The 17,331-nt window shown below is 47.3% G+C and overlaps 1 protein-coding gene across 1 annotated transcript in view; it reads right to left on the bottom strand.

Annotated features, from left to right (window-relative positions):
* bahcc1b (BAH domain and coiled-coil containing 1b) overlaps positions 1–17,331 on the bottom strand; it is a 54,348-nt gene that overhangs the window by 22,086 nt on the left and 14,931 nt on the right. The window contains exons 3-8 of the mRNA XM_041962688.1: positions 8,961–9,119; positions 5,005–5,115; positions 2,785–4,833; positions 2,195–2,306; positions 1,441–1,634; positions 803–943 (exon numbers count right to left, since the gene is read on the bottom strand). Coding sequence (XP_041818622.1) covers positions 803–943; positions 1,441–1,634; positions 2,195–2,306; positions 2,785–4,833; positions 5,005–5,115; positions 8,961–9,119 — 2,766 coding nt within the window. The remainder of the gene's footprint in view (positions 1–802; positions 944–1,440; positions 1,635–2,194; positions 2,307–2,784; positions 4,834–5,004; positions 5,116–8,960; positions 9,120–17,331) is intronic.

The raw sequence follows: 17,331 nt of genomic DNA, 5'->3' as shown, positions 1-17,331 counted from the left end.
TATATTTTTTTCCTATAAAGGGAAAAACACATTTTTTTTAGATTAATTCAGATACAAACATATGTACATAGACACTTGATACACACACACACACACACACACACACACATCCCTCCTTGGCTGCTTTGTCGCTGGGAACCTTTGTTCTGTGAGATTAGCCTGAGTGGGCTAATGTTTCCCAGGGGAAGGGTTCAGTGGATGCACTTCCCCTCTCTGCAGGAACTCCCACGGAGCGAGGCAAGGGAGGCGGGAGATAATTAAATTTCACAGCCTGTTTGCAAAGCAGACACACACACACACACACACACACACACACACACACACACACACACACACACACACTCTTTTCTCTGTCTAGCAATGGCAGAGATGTACAATACAACCCTTAACACTGAGCAATGTCTCATGTTGTTCCAGACATGAACACAACTAACTTTAGATGTCCTCACACGCACAAACGTACACACACAAAGTCTAGTCCAAACACACCAGCGCTCCGCCACAAAAGAGATGAACGCCAGTTAAAATGGTTTGCATAATGCTGGGCACATGCAGAGGGGGGCAATGGAATAGCTGCTCCCATTAACGAAGCTATAAAACATGGTCCCACTGACACAGGGACTTAGTTGAGCATTATATTATGATTAGCCAATGATACTAAAACTCTGGGAGAGAAATGGCAGCGATGGTACAAATGGAGAGAAGGAGGGAGGTGGGGGGCAGTAAGCATGGGTAGACAGCAATGAATACGTGCTCTGCTGGTTTTGTGTGTGTGTGTGATGTAAAAAGATGCTTAGTGTACCGAGGTGATGATGAGGCCCGGGTTCTGTAGGAAGAACCACCAGCGGGGAGTTAGGGTCTTGGGTGAGCGACCCCAAGACGGGCTGCAGAGGGCTGGGCAGACCTGGGGGGAAGCCTGGGCTCATTCCCACGTGGCTCAGACCTGGAGTAAAGATATACGCATAACACTGTCAAATGAGAGCAACATTTAAATACTTACTTTACTGCTCCAAAAAGATAGTGTTGTTCTCAGTGGGTAAATCTTGGGTTGCACTCTATAAACGAAAGAAATCGTTGGTGTTCTTCAAAAATGTCTGTGCTAAGGAGCAGGAGTACATCTTCATCAAGGTTTGAACCATCCAAATTACTTTTGCTCCTCTATGCACGAGTTCCTAAAGTTTGCTCTGTTCTACATGTTTGATTTATTTGGTCATTCAACCGACAGCCCATCAATAAAAGTTTTTACATTTAGTGTTCAAAACTTTTCCTCTATTAGCAATGGCACCATGCACCTTTCACATACCACCCTAACTGACTGACAGAAAAAAAACAAAACATATGAAGGTTGGTATATTAAAAAAGGTTCAGGTTCTGTGTATGAAGAAAAACTGTGCTCATTGGTCATAAAAACGTCATGTGGTGGCCCGCCCCTCTACTTACTGTACGAATGCCCCATCCAGAGGGAGGGACTTCCTGTCCTTTGCATCCAGTGGTGGTGAGCCGGGTGAGCGTGAGCAGCGGGGTCTGTCCCCAACTGGCTGGCCCCTCCGGGAACCAAGAGGTGAGAGGTCAGGTCACCATGGCAACTACTAGAAGGGTGGATCCTGGCGAACTCCACGCGATCCTTGTTTTCCCTGTCGTGGCGGTAGGCGGGATGAACTTTGTCATTATCCTGATTATCCCTCGTTTTGTCATCATCATCATCATCATCGTCGCCACCATCATTATGATCATTATCTTCATCCTTGTCATCTTCATTATCACTACTACCATTATAATCATCAAGAAAAGGAAATATGACGGCAACAGGAAGAGCCATCATCTTGTTCCTGGTCTATGAGTTCTCATTATATGTTTTCTTCCCTTAATATGACTACATAATAAGAGTCTGATACTTCAGAGACATCCGTATTAGTCCCCATAACATTAATGCACCACATCTCATCTTCGAGAAGAAGAGAGAGAGAGGGGAGGAGAGTAGGAGAGTGTAGGGGGTACAGAAATACCACATCAAAGGGTGAGAAGAGTAAATGGAGTGAGGGGATGAGAGAAAGGAGAAGCAGAGCCTCAGACTGGGGGAGAGAAGCCGAGAGAATAAAAGAAGTGCAGCTTATCAGATGAGAGGAAAAATGAAAAGATGCTACCATGGGCGTGTGTGTGTGTGTGTCTGAGGTGTCTGCGACATTAAGCGTACCTGATGATCATTTCTCTGTCTCTGTCCAGGTGATGAAGGCTAATCTGTTCATCTGTCATCCTCTTCCTCTCCTCTGCTTCCCGACCAAGCGGATACACAGGGCGCGACACCCCTGAATTGTAAACCAAAGCAACACGCTTACATCAGCTGTCAGGCACGAATCAAAAATGCCATTAGATGGCAATGTTTCAAACACCTGTACTTCTGAAAAGACAAAGGGGGGCTCTCTGGCCACTTCCTCAAACGTTTTTCCTGTTTCTGTTTCTGACTATACGCAGATACTCACTTACTTAATGTCATATTGTCATGCTCATTGCATGCCAGACATTGCACCTTTCTTGCACACCGAATAACCCTCAAAATGCCTCATATATGTCTAGGACAGAAAGTGATCTACATTTCCTGCAAGTCCTTGAACAGACACTGTCCATGCAGATGTACATCGTTGCTATTTAAGTCTGACATGCTTAAAGCTTCTCTGAACCAAGACATGTAAGATACTGTGCAACATCAGCGGCTGTTCATGGGTGTTACAGAACAGAAATAACATTAATTGACTTTCAGAGCAAGGAGCATAAATGATGTCTGACCTTTCATGCTGGGCAGCACCCTGCCCTGTCTGCTGTGTCCAGGGGTGTTGTCTGGGGAACGATGGGGGGGTCTGGCTACCGCAACCGCAATACCCACCGGAGGCTGTCGCACCTCCCCCTCACCTGCCTCCCCCGCCTCCTTCCCACCTCTGTCACTCCTCTCTCCCTCGTTAGTGGAGCCTCGGCGAGGCGGGAGCGATTGTTTGGGAGGGTCCTGCAGGGGGGTGTTGCTCTTAGCTCCTCCTCTGTCCCCCTTCTCTGATCTCTCTCCACCCTGCTTGAGGCAGCCCAAACCTCCAAAGGGGCCCCGCTGTGGCAGCAGCAAAGGTTGCTGGGAGCTGTAATTCATTAGGTTCTTCATGGCACTGCCCTCAGCCTCACTGGTGAGCGATGAGGAGCGGGACAGAGGTGGAGGTGGTTGAGAGTGGGGCTGGTTGTGGTCACTGTTTGGAGCTCTGGTGCTGAGCCCTCTTACCTCACCATTACCAACTGATGCATGATGGGAGCCTTTTCTCTGGTCTTCGTGGTAGCCCCCTCGCGCCCCCCAGGAAGGTGCTGTTTGACCTCCATCTCTTCCCCTCTCGTCTGCACTTGGTCCATGGCTGCTGTGCTGCTGATGCCGTATCCTTGCAACCTTTTGTCCCTCCCGGTGAGCCCCTGATGCCACCCTCCCATCAGGATGAGGACCAGAGTGGGAGCAGTCCCTGAAGGGAGGAGTGCTGGTCTCTGGGCCAGTCTTGGGTATGCCATGTCCAGCACCAGGGTGTGTTGCCTGGGCATCTAGTGGGAGTGAGGGACGGTAAACTTCGTCCACAGCCTCTACATCTCTGAGGGATGAAGATGTGTCCAAGCTGCATGACCGCAGCTCAGGCTGAGAGCTCATGTTGGAGCTGGGTTTGTGGAAGTGCTGCGCCTGGTGGCTCCAGTCAGGAGGTTTGTCAGCCTTGCCGTATCCCAGCTGCTGCTGGTGTGGCTGGGATTTGTCCTTCTTCTGGCAACTACTAAGTCGGCTGAGGTGATGAGAGGAACTTTCATAAGATCCTTCTACAGTCTTGTCCTCTCCCTTTCTCCCACCTCCTCCTGCTCCACGACAGTCAGTGGCTGCCAGGTCTCCCAGTGGCCCAACCGAGGGCACGTAAGTTGGGCCAATGACTTTCGCTTCCCTGCCAGGGCCTCCAGGGGTGGATGCCGGGTCTTTGGAGGGCGTTAGTGTAAGAGGCGCTGGGGGACAGTAAAACTCAGGATGAGGATGGTGATGTGCATGGTGCAGCCACCCTCCTGCCACTGTGGAGCCCATGTGCAAGGCATGTGGAGGAGGCGGCGGAGGCGGAGGAGGAGGCATGGAGTAGGAGGCCACAGAGTGGGAGGTTGGAGGTGCCAAGATGGCTGTCACTGCAGCCGCACCTCTTCTCATACATTCATTGGAAGCGGCTGAGGATTCGCTGATCCTCATCTCCCCATTTATGGGTCCATCCCTGGAGCACCGCCTGCCACCTCCAGAAGGAGGTCTACCCACCCCACCACCACTGCAGCTGCTCAGTGCTCCCCCCTTTGCTCCAGTGCCAGTCTCTGCAACCGAACCACTGGACAGTTTACAAGCACTCATATGCTTTGTCTCCTGACTGCCTGAGTCACTGTCTCTGTACTCCTTATGCCGCTCCACAGAGTGCCTGTGGTCCTCCTCCCTGCCCTGCGGTGTGAGGTGAGGAAGGAGGGCATGGTGAGGGTGGGGGTAAGCTTGTTGGTGGTGGCCGGATGGAGCGGCGGCAGGGTTCGTCTGGTGAGGATGGTGCTGATGAAGCTGATGTTGTTTGTCTTTGCCCTCCTGGTGCCGCTCCTTGCTGCTTGATCGCTCCTTCATTTTTGACACAGATGAAATCCCTTTCTCACCCGCATCCTTGGCGCTCTTCCCGCCTCCTCCCCCACTGTCCGTATCTCGGCTGCAAGAGCCAAGTGGGTGTCCCGGGGCGGTCCTGGACAGCGGAGGAAGGCTGTGAGTGGTGGAGAGCAGAGGGGGCTGAGGAGGAAGGCCTCTCAGGTAGAAGTGATCTGGAAGAACAGTGGCAGAAATCTACATGTTAAAATATGTCTGTGTGATATCTGGAGAAAAGCTAGGCCCCGAGTTACCAGCTGTTTTTACTCCTGCGATGAGTGCTGATCAAGCGTTTTGGGCAAGTACATATAAAGCAATGTTTTCACGACATTCATACACACACCTACCTTTTTGAGTTTCATAGAAGCGGTGCTGTCCATAGAGACCGTTGCTGTGGTGATCCAGGGGACTCATGGGGAGAAAAGGAGAAGCGAGACTTCCAGAATAGCTGGGGTACCCTGTCAGAGGGAGGGAGAGCGAGAAAGAATTGATGTTTCTCCACAGCGTTGACATTCAGCAGCCCTCTAAACAAACAGTTTATCTCCACAATCTATCATGAAACGGGGCCATTTTGGGAAACACAGAAAAAATATGGCCAGTTAGTGCTACTTTCACTATAAAGGCACTTTTGCACAAACACGCCACATGAGTTGACATTATTTACAGTGGACAAAGTGGTGACAAAAACCACAGCCGACAGCTACTGCCAAGCGTTTGTAGCATTTAACTAGATGGAATTTGCTCTTCTACAAAACACATTTTCCCAAAACCCAAGACAAATAGTATGAAGCGTCGAAAACCCCCTCCCTCCTTAAAACACACACACACACAGTCCTCAGAGGAGGTCACTGGGAGGTGAATGGTTGTTCCACTCTGTTCCTCGTCTTCAAGGACGTTGAACTGCATCGTAGGATAGAGGAGGTCTTGGTGGTTGTGTTGATGGGGGTGGGTGGGTGAGGCTAGGTGCGGGTGTGTATGTATTTGGGGTTGGCGTAGCGGTTTGGGGGGGTTATTGGGGGGAAAAAACAGCAGAATCACCACAGTCCCACACACATACACACAAGCTCATACACAAGTGCATAAACACACATATGCATAGAAGGCACACAACTCCACATTATGGGACCAAAAGGTTTAGATAGTATGTGTGTGTGTGTTCTCCAGCAGCTGGTTTCATGCCCCACAGAGTGTCCTTGCCGGCCCGTTAATTGGCAGCCGTTAAAAGTTTAACGGTGGTGGCCAAAGTAAACAGCACTCCATAAAAACTCATCCTACGCATTCCACAGTCGCACTGCAAAACCACCAACACCCCCTCACTGCTCCCAGCATGTGTGTGTGGGACTCAGTGTGTCTGCGTGTTCCTGCTGCAATATAAATGCATGAATGTGTACACTGTGTGTGTGTGTGTGTGTGTGTGTGTGTGTGTGTGTGTGTGTGTGTGTGTGTGCGTGTGTGTGTGTGATTACTCTGACTGGTTAACAACCAGCGAATCTAAATGGCGACAATTAGCCAAAAGGCTCTATCAGCCATCTAAAGCCAATCCCCTGGGTAATGATGAGTGATAAAACTCAGGAGGGAGGGAGGGGAGATGAGAAGGAAGAAGAGGGGAACAAAGACGGCAGAGGGACACGGTGAAAAAAAAATGAAAGGGAAGAAGGGATAGAGGAGGTTAGCGACTGAGCGAATGATGTAAAGACGGTAAAAGTAAAGGAGACACCAGAAGAACAGGGCTGTCAATATGAAAAGTCCCCAATCTGGTGCTGCTGTGAGGCGTATGGAGAGGGGAGTGTGTATGTGTGTTGCGGGGAATGTGTGTGTGTGTGTGTGTCTGAGAGGGGGGATGGAAGATGAAGGAGCAAGTGAAAGGGAAGTGGAGAGCTTTGAGATGGATGAGATGAGAAGAAAGAGGAAAGGGAGGCAAGAAGAGGAGCGAGAACACATGAGAGAGGGGACAAAAAACAAGGACAGGTGTGGAAGAGGGAGAGCGAGCGAGTGTGTGTGTGTGTGTGTGAAAGAGAGAGACAGACAGAGAGAGAGAAACACTTTTGTGCATGTGTGTGTATATGTGAGGGAATATGTGCTGTTTCTCAAACCACTGTGCATTTCTTCGTGAATATGTCTCATCTGTGACAATGTGTGTGTCTGCAGCGTGTGTGTGTGTGTGCACGCGCTGTGTATCGGCCAGGTTTCTTCTCTCTGTGCTGGCTACGCTCCACTCTCTGGACCGTGGCCAGCTGGCACACCGCCTACCAGAGCTCCCTGGCTTGAATTCTTAAAAACAATCATTTGTAGTGTGTGCGCGCGCATCCGTGCATGTGGGTGTACGTGTGTGTGTGTTCAGACATCAAAGCCGAGCCACACAGACACAAAATCTGTCTGATAGGCACACACACACACTCCCTCCACACACACACACATTCTTGCTCTCTCCTCACCGCCGCTGCTCTCTCTTGCGTTCCCGTCGAAGTCCTGCCTCCGACTCTTTCTATGAATCTGATTTAAGACAGTCACTCCGGGCGACATTAGTGCTCATTTTCAGGGCTTAACTGTTGCTATTTATCGCTCGATGAGCTGCAAATGAGGCAGTTGTACAAACAAAACTCTTGTCTCCTCTCAAGCTTTAAAGCTGCATCAGGAGAGATTTCTATGTAAAAACACAGCTCTCATGAGTTCGTCTTATGAGCTTAAAACACAAATTTGGGCCGCAGCGGAGAAGTGTCCTGCCTCCACGAGGGAGAGGCAGCGTGTTCGCCTTATTTGCCCAAATTAAATTCTGGTGTGTACACTTCTTCACCAGAAGGATGTGACAGATTAAAATTTAGAAAGGGGAAATAAAAACTGTCTCATAAACAGCGGCTTCCTCCAGGGAAAGTTGGACTGTCTGGCTCTTCTGGTACAAGCATTGAAAGGCTGATTACAAATAGAAATTGCTGGAATTTTCAAATCCAAACTGTGGCAATTGGTGGAAAAGTGACAAATGTGCAGGCTTGCAACTGTTTAGTCGAACTGTTTGTTGGATCACTGGCAGGTTGCTGTAAAATAAGTCAGAAAGGCCCGTTTTCATGACATTTTGACAAGTCATAGCTCACAATGGCTCCACTTAAGTGTCACAGTAAGTCGTGCACTATGCCAGGGTGGTGAAACTGGCTCACCTGAATGGAACGCAGTCACCGTCAAAGTCATATATTACCGTGCTTTTCTTGCTATGAACTGGTTACAGAGCATTACTCGGCGTGACGTCAAAGACAACAAATAAAGCTAACGTCTGCACTGGAACCTGACTCTGCTTAATTCCTCAGTGACGTTGCAAACCTTCCCAAGGCGACATCACTGTGTCGTTTACTTACTCACAAATTGTGGAAAACTGGCGAAACGTGAAATTCTGATTCTGACCGTTTTCAGTTAGTTGAGAAATAGAGCCTGTGGCGGAAGCCTTTTTGGAAGTTATCTCTTTAGACCCATCTTGCTGTCAAAGTGAAATCCGCTTACACACACACGCGCGCGCACACACACACATACCTGAAAGCGACAGATAACTAAGTCGAGCTCACTCTTTGACCACAAACGGTTAACAGCCGAAAGAGGACATGATACATGTGGATGCGCACATTTTTGTGCTCGTGTGTGTGTCTGATCAGGAAGGGGGCCGTTGGAGGTCGGTTAGCACAGAAGGGGCCCTGAGGGTGGGGCTGCGGTCAGAGGGGGAGGGGGCTGTGAAGAGAGGGAGAGGATGGTGGAAACGGGGGTATGAGTCGGTGTGTGTGTGTGTGTGTGTGCGTGTGTGTGTCGGGGGGGTGTAGGAGCTCATGAAATTTAAAACTCACCCCTAAAAGAGAGTCGGGGGCTGAGGACTGATTGAGTAAAAGGAGGGGAGAGAATGTAAGGAGCCAGAAGCTGAATCACCGCTGACTGTGATGTTTTTTACTGCATGGAGGTGCATGTGTTTGCGTGTTTGTTTGGGTGTTTACGGGTTGGGCAAGAGGAAGAGGAAGGTTTTGGTTGTGCACCAGTTTTGAAAGCGTCACGGTGCTCCAGCTCTGAACTAGAAAAGAGCCACAGACACAAAGCCACATGCCTGCTGACATACAGAGCCAGAAGAGAGCTGCGTGTGTGTGTGTGTTTCTATAAGTAGCATCATCTGAGGCGTCACTGCTGCGCGTGTTTGGCCTCAGCTCAGTGTTGGTTAAACCACTTAATGGCTCCATCTCGATCTAATCCCAAACCAAGACCCTGGATTAACCAGAGACCCAAGCACTCTGGGCTGCATCCTGCGTGTGTGTGTGTGTATGTGTGTGTGGTTTACCTTCATGTGAATGGGGGAACCAGATAGGGGAAGCCCTCGAATGGGGTCCAGCCCTGTAGGAGGGGGAGGAGGGGGAGGCAGCAGGTCCCGAGGGGTGAGGAGGGTGCGAGGGTGGCGACCCCATACTGCTGGCTAGGAAGGAACCCATGAAGGAAGCACCTGAGAGACAGAAAGGCGGAGGAGGTTAGAGAGGTGTTCGCTGATAAAAACTTGGCTAAGGTGCCAATGAGCAAGCAACACCACAGAAGAAGAACTGACAAGCTCTTTAGTATGTCTGCTAAACTGAGAAGGAGCAGATGTGCGGTCAAACTTCCCCAGCAGTTCAAAAAGGAACACGCTTAAACGACAAATGCTTCATGCTTTCTGCGCTTCTGCACGCCTCAATTTTTCACACGTATTTGAAAATGCTCGTCTGCTTTTCAATCCTCTGATGATGCCTGTGATTTCCATTCGTGCCCAGATGCGTGTGCCGCCTGTTGCTTGCAAAAACGCCTTTGCCATTCAGAAAAAAAAAAAAAAACCATGGCGCCAGACATGCTAATATTCATTTTAAAGATATGACACATAGCAGTGGTAAAACACGTTTCCCCACCACTTTATGACAAGAGTCAATGTTTTAATATCACTTAAATACAACACTTTCAGAACCAGGCTGGGGGGGATTTTTCTCCTGTTAGAAGCTAAGAAGTCGGACACAGCAGCTCACATTACTGAGTCGTGCTGTAAAAAATGAAATTTTGTGACCTGCCCCAGAGAAATTAATCCCTTTAAGCTACAATCACAGCGCAGCTGGAAGTGTCCCAATTCTGATCATTTTTTTCTCTTCACATGTGACACACATACAGTGTGTGATTTTGTCCCCCCCCTTAAAATAATGATCAGGAAAACGCTTCAAGGTGACAGTTTTTTTTTCTCGAGTCTGATCTGAATGGATACAAACTGGGGCCTGAGGCATGCAACCGACATGCAACTAGTATTTGAACACTAAGAATTTGCAACTGCTGATCATTTTCACCTGAGACTGGCGCCAGTCTTATTAGCATCAAATGATAATCACAGAGGCAGTTTAAGCTGTAACTCTTCAAATGGCTCTAATGTACTGGAGGAACAGAGGAAACAGAAGGCTACAAAACTGGAAATTAGGGTCTCACTAATTATAAGCTACTTTTAAATTCTGTTTTGGTGGAGATTTAGAAAATTACTTTTACATCAAGAATATTTTAAGGCCTGATAGGCAGTGTAGTACGTCTGCTTTAATTGTCAAGTCTCTCTATAGTAATCAGATTGACTTAAGAATGAAGCCAGAACATCGCCGCAGAGGAGGGCTCCAGCAAAAGAAAAAAAAAGCAGGGTTGTCCGACAAAAATGTTGCTCCAGGCTCAGCTTTTGTCTGACTGCAACATGATATCGTCTGTCAAGGTGCTGCAGTGGCCAATCAAGCAAGTGCATGAGCACATTCCTGGTAGATTACTATGTAACGTGAACGCCGTATTTTCACTTTTTATCTCACAATCGTCACAATGAAAGATACAATGATTGCGACCGTGAGAACTTTCCAGAACTGTAAACCAGAGTGCAGTGCTTTGGCATCTGAAAAGCCTCCAAACTCATGGATCCACTGCTCTACTACTACTACTACTCTTTCCCCGGGCGCCTGATGCGGCAGCCCACTGCTCCTGTCTGTTTCACTGCATGTTGCTTGTGCATGTGTGTGTTTCAAAAACAGTGATGGGTGAAATGCAGAGAATAATTTCCCAGTTTGGGATCAATTAAGTGAATAAAATTAAAAATTAACTGGACTTCATGAAGTTGAGCACCTGGCGTTGTTTTAGTGCAGGACTGTTTTTGGTCGCTTAAACTTTTGTGCTATTTGCACAAACTGGAAATATACAAATTACATCTTAATGTCTACGCGATGGAAGCCCAGCATCAGAGCTGTTACATGAGCACAAATGTGAAACTTTCAAACTAATAAGGACAAAAGCAGTGGAAAGAGTGACAAGGTCCATGAAGGGAAGGGGCTGTGGTGGACGGATGGGTTAAGCACAGGACTTTCACACAGGAAACATGTTCAAACAACAATGTTTTTACCTAAACCATAATCTTTTCCTAAACCTGAGCAGGAAACTGCAACCAGACCAGCGAAATGAGAACAACAGTGAACGTGGCGCAGACACGAAAGATGCAACAGTTTGAGAGTGGCCCTGTCACGAAAAACATTGCGTACACAAAAACAATGTGCATGAGTCCTCTCGATTAAATTCGTTCATGAATTGCTATGAGACTGTGTTGCAGCCTCGAAACTACACATAGAAGAGTGTCATGGGCAACCACAGTTTGCAGAGGCTCACAGAGGAGCCAAATGTCAACAACGGATACTGTGGACCTGCACATCGAGCAAGTTGATCGGTTGATTTAACTCTTGTTGGGAGGTGGATTTGAAATGAAGACAAGAAGCAAACATGCACATAAAAGTATTAAGGAAACAGCCACACAAATATCTCTGAGAGACTCATTTACATGCAGCCCAGAGAAGCAAATTCACACTCTCTGGTTTGAATGTTACAAAGAAGTCAGTGAGCTGAAAACCCAACTCCAAACTCCACAACAGATACTACATCCAGGTTTTCTAGAGCCTATTAGCGCCGATAGCAATTAGACATAACAAAGGGCAGTGAGGAAATTCAGCACGTCTCTTCCCTTTTTACATAAATTGACCAATCATATTCAGGGATGCGGCCTGGAACTAGGAGGAAAAAACTAGTTCCACTTCCCGGATGATGGTAAATCTCATTCTGTTGCACTTTCAACAAACAGGCTCAGTTCAGTTTAGCTCTGTTTGAACGCATCCCCACATATCAGCATGCTCTCATTTAGCGGAACAACCCGAACAGTTGTAGGGGAAGGAAGAGACAAATCCATGGGGAATCAGGTAATTAGTCACTGGATGGAGCGAGAGAGAGAGAGAGAGAGAGAGAGAGAGAGAGAGAGAGAGAGAGAGAGGGGTAGTGGGTTGGGTCGTTACCCATAAATGCTGCCTCGCATCAGAGACAATTACCACAACCACAACAGTCCACATTTGAGTCACACACACACGCAGACATGAACACACACATATGTACAGTACCCTCACCTCAACCACGACCCGACGCCGCCTAACAACCACAACCACAAGCGCCTTCAACTGTCTGCCAATCTGTCTCTCTCTCACTCACACACACTCACACACACAAACACACACACACACCAGAAAGAGGGCATGGGATAAATCAAGAGGGAGATGGAGCAGCGGTGTGTATTAAGAAACAAATCAGAAAGAGGTGTATGTGTGTGTGTATTTATACAGCTGGATCCGAAACATCAACACACACACACACACTGTACTCAGTTTAAAAGCAGAAATCCCTCAATCTTTCACTCTTGATATTTTCATTCTCTGCTGTCATAATAAATTTGGAGGAAGGAGGGAAAAAAAGACGCGTCCAAAACTTTCCCTTCTGCACATTTATTTTCTCTTTCTGTCTCTCTTTCGTTCTCTCTCTCAGAAGGGATATTTTTACAGTCGTTTTTTTTCTGTTTCTTTTTTTTTTAACTCCTCCAAATCCTCTTCTCGTGTACAACTGTAGATCAGTGGCCTTTCAGCCAGTCATAATAAAACACAGCTCATATAAGACTCAGGCTGGTTTCACAAGCACCCCAGCCCCCACGCCCCGGCAGTGCAGACTCTCACACACACATATTCACACACACGCACGTCAAGTAGAGACTGATAGACACGCAGCTCGCTGCACCTCGTCTACTACAGCAGAGAGGGGCAGTTTTCAGCCGAGCAGCCATGCATTTTTGAGATTACACAAGGCATCTGGAAGTGCCTCCATGGGCTTTTAAAGTTAACTTGTATTAAAGAAGACATTCAAAAATGAGTTACACTGATTTCAAACAGTAGCGATATTGATCAGTAAGTTTAGTGGTGTAAAGAGTCGGCATTCCTTGTTGACTAATCTCTCACCCTCACAGATCTCCACCCATCCCCCGTTTCCCCATCTTTTTCCATTTACTCATTCCTTTCCTTTTCTCCTCTTCCCCCCATCCCCTCTCTTTCCTGTCACCTCCCTCCCTCCCCTCTCTGTCTGTTTTCTGTTGGCGAGTTGGGGAGAAAATCATATTTGCCCGCTCCCTCTGGCCTGCTGATATGGAAAATCGGCTCGGAGGCCAGCCACTAACGTAAACCTTATTTCTGTCCCTGTTTTTTTTTTCTTCTCCTCCCCTTCTTCTCTTCCTGCCCTCTGTTTCCGCCTTTGTTTTATCCTGATCTGCACATTCCCTTTCCATCTGTCACCGCTGCATCCTCTCCTAGTTTCCCGTAGCTCTGAGCAGAAACGTCAAATGATGAATGCAAACACACTGAATTACCCACAACTGATGAGATATATCAGAGGAAGACTGAGTGAGATAGAACAGGAGCATAACAAACATTACACTAACTCCGCTCATCAGTGGGTTTCACTTTCTGGTCGGATATCCGTCTACGTCAAAAATTCCACTCTAACCCAAGTGACATCACAATTACGTGCAGCTTATTACTATATGTGCATATGTTATTTACCATAAATACAAGCTGCGGGTTGAGAAAACAGCTCCTTACAGTCTCAGTAGTGGTAATTAAAGTAGAAAATGTGTTTGTATGCCTCCCATTTTTCCCAGTTGGCATCATGAGTTGGAAAAGTGTGTCAACACACAGGCAGCGAATCCTCCAATGTTGACAATCCAAGGTGATAAAAATCCGAGTTTCTATTCATACTAATACAGTCAGCTGTACTTACAGTGAGCGAAATCTGCTTTAGTTTATTCATGATTGACTGTAATGTGATTTGCTAAGGGGAAAATCCACTCAAAAACACTTAAACACTGTTTTATAAAAAACAAGCACTGGAAATGTGCCTTGCTTTTCTGGGCAGGTTTCGCTGCTTGGCATATTTTTGGTATTCGCATGGATAACGGGGCCAAACATAAATTTTGGGATTGCGTTATATTTCCAGTGCAGCCACAATGGAGTTTGATAGCAGCAAATCTGGAGATTCAACAATATAAACGTCAGGATTTGGTGTCAGCGCTTCAGAATTTAACAGCCAGAGCTTCAGAGGCGCAATTTTACACTGACGTTTAACAGTCACACAGGGGGAAATTTATCTACAAAAGGAAAAAAAAAAAGTAAATTCACCACAGAAAGTAGCTTTTTAACTGTGAAAATTGTCACACTTTAACTCGTACCAGGGGTGATTGAAATAACACCTATGCTAGCATCCGATTATTTTAGGATGGAATTTGCATCTAACCTCAGCGAATAAAAGTTGCTTTAAAAAAGTTGGCTCCAATTGTGCAAAATATACTGCATTTTTTCACAAGTGCACTCATGCTTTCACACCTTTAAGCAACACGGTGTCAGTTTTAATTAAGGATGGATCAATCTGCTCAAAATACTTGGCACGCATGTTTAGAAACAGCAACATTGTAAACGCTTTCACGCGAAACCCAAAGTGTCTGTAGATGAAAGGCACCCAAAACACGTCAAGGTTATTTTTCTCCTTTTTGAATTTCAGCCTCTCTGGTCTTGCATTTATTTAACCAAGTAATTTACGGTACATGTACTGTGATGCACAAGCAAGAATCAGCAAGAAAGAAAATAACCCAGTATCCTCTTTTGTGTGTTCGTCTCAGCAGCTGCTGAAGAGTGCTTGATGAAATCCACAGTGAAACAAAACGGCGAGACAACAGATAACAGGCCAGACCGTCCCAAGGTTTCACTCGATTCTGAAGAGAGAAAGGGGGGAGGAAGAGGAGGAGACGGAGGAAGAAGCGCACAGGAGAGGGGAAACGGAAGACGTCAAAGGGAGGGGCGATGGTGGTGATATAACATGTCACAAGGAGAGGGAAGCAAACTCAGACACAGTGGAGTGATATTGTTCACTGTAGCTCTCTGAATGGGCTGCTGCTGATCAATACACACACATTCACACCCGCACACACACACGCACCTGGAAGGATGACGAGTCAAATCGATCTGCATCCGATTGAAGATCAATATCCTCTCGTGTTCCATTGTCACATTTGCCAATTAACAAAAGCCTCTGTCCACACACTGATATAGTGAACACTCTCTCTCTCGCACACACACACACACGTTTTCTGGTTGCCGCTGGTGGTGACTACTGAGAGAGCTCAAGAGCCCGACAGTACAGTCTCAGTGTGTGTGTGTGTCTGTGTGTGTGTGTGTGTGTCAGAGGTTCTGACTCTCGTTAGCTTGGCTGTTACGCTTATTGCCGTACACTTGGCAACCTCTCCTCAGTCCGACCCTTTCATAAGCCTCCAACCACCAAGGGCCCTGGCACTGAGCCTTCAATCTGTGTGTGTGTGTGAGAGAGAGAGAGTGTGTGTGTGTGCACGCCTGCATATATGTGTGTGTGTGTGTGTGTGAGGGCAGGAGTCAAGCCAGACCTTTCTGATCTGTTTTGACACCACGGAATTGCACAAGTGACAGGGCTACTCAAACAAGGCGGTTGTGGAAGGCGCTTACACACACACACACACACACACACACACACACACACACACACAAAGGTCCGTAAAAGCATTATGGCACTGGGGACACAAACACATTCAATGTGTGAGTAAGCGCCCGAGCGGTGCTTACAAAGAAAACGTTCAGGGGAGAAAAGGAGTTCTTTTGCTCGACTAGATCCAGATAGCATTTTCCTTCTGCTCTATCTTATTATTCATCAATTGACTCATTCATGTTAGAGAGAGCAGGGTGTGCAAGCAAAGCATGGCATGTCGCCTGGGATGAGCGGCTGTACTGAATCACATTACGGCGGGAAGAAGAGAGAGGACAGTGAGAGAGAAATGGAGAGAGAGAGAGAGAGAGAAAGAGAGTGGAGGGGAAAAATGAGATGAAAGAGCTACAAATGAGAGATTTCCCTGTGAGGCGCATAAATCAGCAGACTATGAACAGCACAGCTCAAAGCCTGACTCCCAGGCTCCAGACCAGAGCCTCGCCATCCACACACACACACACACACACACACACACACACACTCTACTACCATCTCTCTTCATGCACGAGACTACTGTAGTTACGTCCCAATCTCACTGCACCTACATGTGTGCCATCAAGAGCCAGCAAGGATGCTAAAAGGCACGTCATCTGCTGGCTCCGCGACTCCGTGAAAATGACAGGAAATAGAAGCAGGAGGAATTAAAAGAGCAGCGGAGAAAACGTGCAACATTGCACCTTGTGTCAACCCAGCCGAAGAAGAAAAAAAAAGAAGCGCTCCGCTGTTGTTTTCCATCGGCGAACGTGGCCCACAAAATGCACCAGTAAACTGTGAGTGAGAAGGAAAATGTTCCTGCTTTTGACCACAGACTTTTTGGACGCCACACACCCACCCACCCACGGTAGGAGGAAGGACCATATATGGCCGTGCAAAGCAGGAACACATGAGAGATTCTTAGGAAGCAGGAAGGGGGGGCTGTCAGGGTAAGTTTTTCCATGTTTTACCAAAGAAAACAGGGGAATTTGGGGAACAGGGGTCATACTAGATTGGTTCTGCTGCCTGGGTCAGAATGAGACACAAATGGTACGTGCGGGCACACACACACGCACACCCACACACACCCACACATACACACTAATTAAAAGCATAAGGCTGCTGATATTTCAGGAAAGCCTGCGGTGAGACTCAATAATGCAATTCCGTCTAACTTGTGTGTGTGTCTGTCAGGATGTGTGTGTGTGCATGTATGTGTGTGTGTGTGTGTTGGCAACCCCCCAGCCTCACCCCCACAGTGGCTTTGCAGCTCTGGTTAACAGTGAGCAAGCCTGTTCTGAGAGTTCTGGTTGTCCGACAAGCCTGTGCCACGCCCCTGTGGTCCATTCAGTGTGCAGCCACAGCAAACACACACACACACACACACACACACACACACACACACACACACACACACACTATAATGATTTGTAGATGCATGTGGCTGCTGCTGGATGAAATACACCAGGAGGTCAAGACACCAGGAAGAGCACAAAGTGAGTCTAACGGAAAACACGTCACCGTGAGCTGAACAGGTACACATGTGTTTCTTCATGAATCATATGATCTACTGAAGTTCAAACACAATACAAGTCCACCACTTATCAAAATTTACTGCTTTCTGGTTACATATTACAATCTATGGTACCTTAGCTCACAATCCCTATTAAACTCATGTTCTTCAGTGTTGCATCATGTGACTCTGTTACTTATTAACTGACTATTACTGATTGTAATTATGGTTCAGAACCATGACATGCTAACGATATGTGAAGAGTGTGTGGCGT

This window comes from Chelmon rostratus, chromosome 21 (genome assembly GCF_017976325.1).
Source record: "Chelmon rostratus isolate fCheRos1 chromosome 21, fCheRos1.pri, whole genome shotgun sequence".
Lineage (NCBI taxonomy): Eukaryota > Metazoa > Chordata > Actinopteri > Chaetodontiformes > Chaetodontidae > Chelmon > Chelmon rostratus.
Note: the sequence above shows the minus strand (reverse complement) of the source record. Positions and strands in the feature narration are given on the sequence as shown.